Source organism: Trifolium pratense, linkage group LG2, assembly GCF_020283565.1.
Source record: "Trifolium pratense cultivar HEN17-A07 linkage group LG2, ARS_RC_1.1, whole genome shotgun sequence".
In the NCBI taxonomy this organism is placed as follows: domain Eukaryota; kingdom Viridiplantae; phylum Streptophyta; class Magnoliopsida; order Fabales; family Fabaceae; genus Trifolium; species Trifolium pratense.
The window spans coordinates 48,317,607-48,322,099 of record NC_060060.1 but is presented as its reverse complement, the minus strand read 5'-3'; the positions used below and the strand labels follow the sequence as shown (position 1 = coordinate 48,322,099).

General features: G+C 27.8%; 1 protein-coding gene across 1 annotated transcript; it reads right to left on the bottom strand.

Moving 5' to 3' along the window:
• Positions 1–4,211, bottom strand: LOC123911435. Its single transcript, XM_045962847.1, has 5 exons — positions 3,830–4,211; positions 3,554–3,639; positions 2,307–2,834; positions 1,665–2,177; positions 1–1,007 (listed from the first exon to the last, which is right to left on the bottom strand). Exons 1-5 carry the CDS (start codon positions 4,053–4,055, stop codon positions 363–365), a joined length of 1,998 nt encoding a protein of 665 aa, XP_045818803.1. The 5' UTR covers positions 4,056–4,211; the 3' UTR covers positions 1–362.
• Between the last annotated feature and the right edge of the window lie 282 nt (positions 4,212–4,493).

Genomic DNA, 4,493 nt, shown 5'->3' with positions numbered 1-4,493 from the left:
TTTAGTTTATCAAAATCAAGTAAACTTTTATTAAATAAAAAATCATCTTTACAATTTTTAATTCATAATTAGATTGATTCTGAGTTTAACCAAATCACTATATATTTTGTTGAAAATTTAAAGTGTTGTTTTTGTGAAAATAAAAAATATAAAAGTAACTATATCAAACTCAGAATCAACCAAAATATGCATGTAGAAAATTGAATGATTTATATGATTTTGAATTTGAGAGATGATTTTAGAGTTTAATAATTACACATGAACAAAAGCTATAGGGACAAACACGTTGCCTAATTAAACTTTTTGAAAACTAAATTGTAAGAATCATTTCAAAGATCAAAATCGTAATTTCAACCATATAGTCATAACCAAATTTCATGCATCAATGTGTCTAATATGCTCCCTTCAATCTCCATCACCAACTCTTCACTTTCTTCTTCACCTACATCCTTGATCGATTTTTCCATGTCTTCTGATTCGATTAAATTATCGATATCATCCAAAACGTCACATTTCGCGCATGGAAACTCTCCTACCCTTTTCCAAACTCTCTCCATTAATTCCGTAATTGTCAACTGGTTACAAAACCGTTGCGAAAAACATAGATTTTTTTCACCACCCTTTGACTTCAAAATCTCTTGTAAAACTTCATCCACCAAATCGAACATCAATTTTCGATTCCAACGATGACCCAAATGATTTTTTGTGGTAAAGTTTCGATCTTTATTGTCGAAATTGTGTTCAAGGTGGTTGAAGATTGATGGGTCAAGTGGATGTTTTGGAGAGAACCATGTGTTAAAAGACACATTTTTTGTTGTTGTGGTTGTGACATGTTTGTTTAAGATTTCTGTGATGTACTGAAATTCTGTTTTGTGAGTTTCTATGGTAGAGACACCGTTAAATTTGTCTTCAATGACGTTGGTGCTTGTTTCTTGAGTTGAGAGTGTGGTTGTTCCTTCTTGTTTGTACCTTTGGCTCGAACAACATTGAGTTTCAGATACCTGTGACTGTTTTGTTTTTAATGTTATTTTTGGCAAACAACATGAAAATTGAAATGGTTAAAAATTGAATGAAAAGAATGACACACTATTTGTGTCAAAAAAGAAAAGAAAAGAAAGACACACTATAATTGCTGAGAAGTGAAAAATTTGGGATTCAAATTTCGATTCCTCTAATAATATTTTTAGTAGACATCGACTGAGCAAGTCTTACTGGACTTAACTATATGATGGAATACTATGTTGGTTATGGAATTAAAAGTGTGTTGCAGAAAATAAACTAGAAGATATAATTTGATCTTGTTAATTAGGCACATAGTTAAAATTAGATAGAAAACAAAATTGACTTGGTTAAAGGATATTAATTTTATACACGGTATAATATTTTTTGCACATGTATCTGATCAAATTCAATTATACGATCTTGCTCAATTAACCCGTCAAATATCTACAAGTGTTAAGAAAGTGTACGATGAATATATATATAAAAGTAAAAAAAAAAAAATACATATAAAAGTAAAATTCTAGTTAAAGATATTTTCTCCATTTTAAAATTAAAAAAAAAATGTTTTTGAAATTTATTTGAATTCCCTAAAAATAAAATGTTCTTTTAATCAAAAAAATTACACCAAAAAGTTAAACTTGAAACTATTAAAAATTCAGTACCTTTTTCTGATGAATTTTGGTTGCGAGAGGAGAAGACACTCTCTTAATAGAGAGAACATTTTGGACAACATTGATGTTGTTGAGGAGATTGCTTGATAATGACTGTGTTTTCTTGCTTTTGACATTACTTTTGATGTCATTGGCTCTAGAATTTGATGTTGGACAAATGTTTATATCTGATGTTTGTGGTGGCCTTTTGAATCTTGAGCTAAACTTTTCATTTGTATCTTTCTTACATTTTGGGACCAATTTCTTGTCCCTGGATTCTTGCTCTTCTTTCAATGCATAAGCCTTTGGTTTTGTGTTTTGATCTTTTGAAGTTGTGTTTGGCTTGTGTTTGTTTTCTATGAATCTAATCCTTTGTGAACATGATGAAGGGTTTGAATCTTTCAATGTTGTTGTTTTAGGATATTTCTTGATTCTTAATTGTCCTAAAAGTTCTTCTCTTGCTTGTAATTGATCTTTGGTTGGTAAATTATCCGATACTCTGAAGTTTTGTTGAGTACAGATATCCTAAAAATAAAATTAATTTAAAATTAAAATTCATTTCAAAATAATTAAATATTAAAAAATAACATAATATTAAATGATTATATGTTCGACATTATACATGATAAAATTTTACGGTATCAGAGTGTTCACCTGCTTGCTTTTGAGAGTGTTGGTAATGTCTTGACCAACTTTTCTACTAGCAACACTTTCCTCAACTTGTTTAACAATTTGCTTTGCATGTTGACTTGGACTTTTGCAATTATTCTCATCAACTTTCCTCTTTGAAAATGAAAATCTAGGTATCTCAAAATCCTCATCACCAAGATTATTTTCTTTGTTGATTTGAAGAGAGAGTCTATGATGATAAAAATCTGATTTTCTAGATGAGGGTATTCTTGTAATTTCACTACTATCAATGCTATTTCTTGCTTTGGTTTGAATTTTTTGTTGGTTTGTTCTACCTTGGTTAAGATGTTGAATAATATTATTCTTCCCTAGAGAATTTGGTGTTGAAAGAGGTGAAGAAAAAGAGGGTGAGCTTGAATTTGGAAGAAGTTCTAAGCCCATTAATCTTGCAACTAAAGTTGGTGTCTTTGTTCCTGGTGAAGTGCTTATTTCTGAGGACAAATCAGTCAAATTACCACCATTGCTCCTTTTTGTTTTAATTTGTATATTCATCTGGATTTTCAAAAATCAATAAGTGGTCAAAATCAAAATCATTACTTTATAGTACACCATCATTTACTCACTTAAACAAACCCAACTAGAACTTGGTGTGAAATAATGAACTAAAAATACTGAAATTAAATTTGTCTCTCAAACGTAAATAGAAAGAAAAAAATAGAAAAAGAAATTACTTGCCAAGTTTATTTTTAAATTTTCACTTTAAATAGTTTACTTAAAATTATATATTATATATAAGATAATTATACATGAATAAAAAAGTATACGAACAATAAATTGCGCTGCTAAAAAAGATTTAATATATCTCTCACCATTTTCTTTTAATCTTTTTTAAAAAAGTTCTATTGTTTTCAAAAATATTTGAAATTAAAGATCAAAGTACTTTTTTTATTATTTTTAAAAGTCTTCTCTATCCCAATATTTTTGTTACAAATTTAAAATAAACATAAATTTAAGAAAATTAAAACTGAAAATATTTCCAGCAGCTAAATTGTTTCTATTTAATACAATGCATAATTTTTTTATACATGTACTTATAATATTTACTTTTTTATTTTTTGGTACATCTTATAATACTTACTTCATACCATAATAAAGTGAACATTTCTATAAAAAAATAATAATAAAGTGAACATTTTAAAGAAGTAGGATACAAAAATAAGTATCCTTAAAAAAAAAGATAAAAAAGAGTGACAAGTAATTAATAAACTTACTGGAATTTTAAAATTTTCTTCTTTTGAAAGAGAAGCTGAAACTATGCCATCATTAGATTCCAAGCTATTCCTAGGAGCTTCAGCACCTGAAATTGTACAAACAACATTATAACAAAAGCAGAAAAAAAGACAAAGAAAGAAAAAAAAGTAATTAAACCTTAAAACATGTTTAAAAAATTTAACAAAAAAAATGATTGAAAAACTTTAAAAAAATAAATAAAAAATTAAACATTATAACATTGAGTAAAAAAAAAACATTAAAACACTATTATATACCTTTTGGGACAATAGTAGTAGAAGTAGTAGTGTGGTGTTTTGAGATGCAAGAAGTGATTTCTTGTTGATGATTTATGGAGTTAGGAAAATGAAATGGATGAAAATCAAAGAATTGAAAAATAGCACACATGCAACCACTAGGTGGTGTTGTTGTTCTTGTTTCATTTTCTTCAACTATAACACTTTTTTTGGAAGATTTTCCAACCCAATACCTTTCCTTACCCATAATTGGTAACTTTTTGTAGAATAATTATATTGCTTGAGCTATTTTTTTTTTTTTTTAAGTGCTAGTAGTGCTATATGGAAAAAGGTTAAGTGAAGAAATTAGAATGAAAATCACACAATAAGCATTAGCCTTAGAGAGGGTGGGAGAGAGAGAGAGAGAGAGAGAGAGAGAGAGAGAGAGAGAGAGGTGAAGAAGGTTGAAAGAGAGAAGTTTGTTTGTGGAATAACTAGATGGAAAAGAGGATCTTTGAAGTATAAAAGGGTCACAGTGTAAGGAATTAAGTACATATACTGAGACTTAACATCTTTAAAAATTGAGGAATAAAATACAAAAAGTATACATAAATATGTATTTTTTATTAATAAACTTTATATATGAATGATGTAATAAAATAAGAAAGTATCATCTATCAAAAGTTCAAATATAAAAGTACCTATA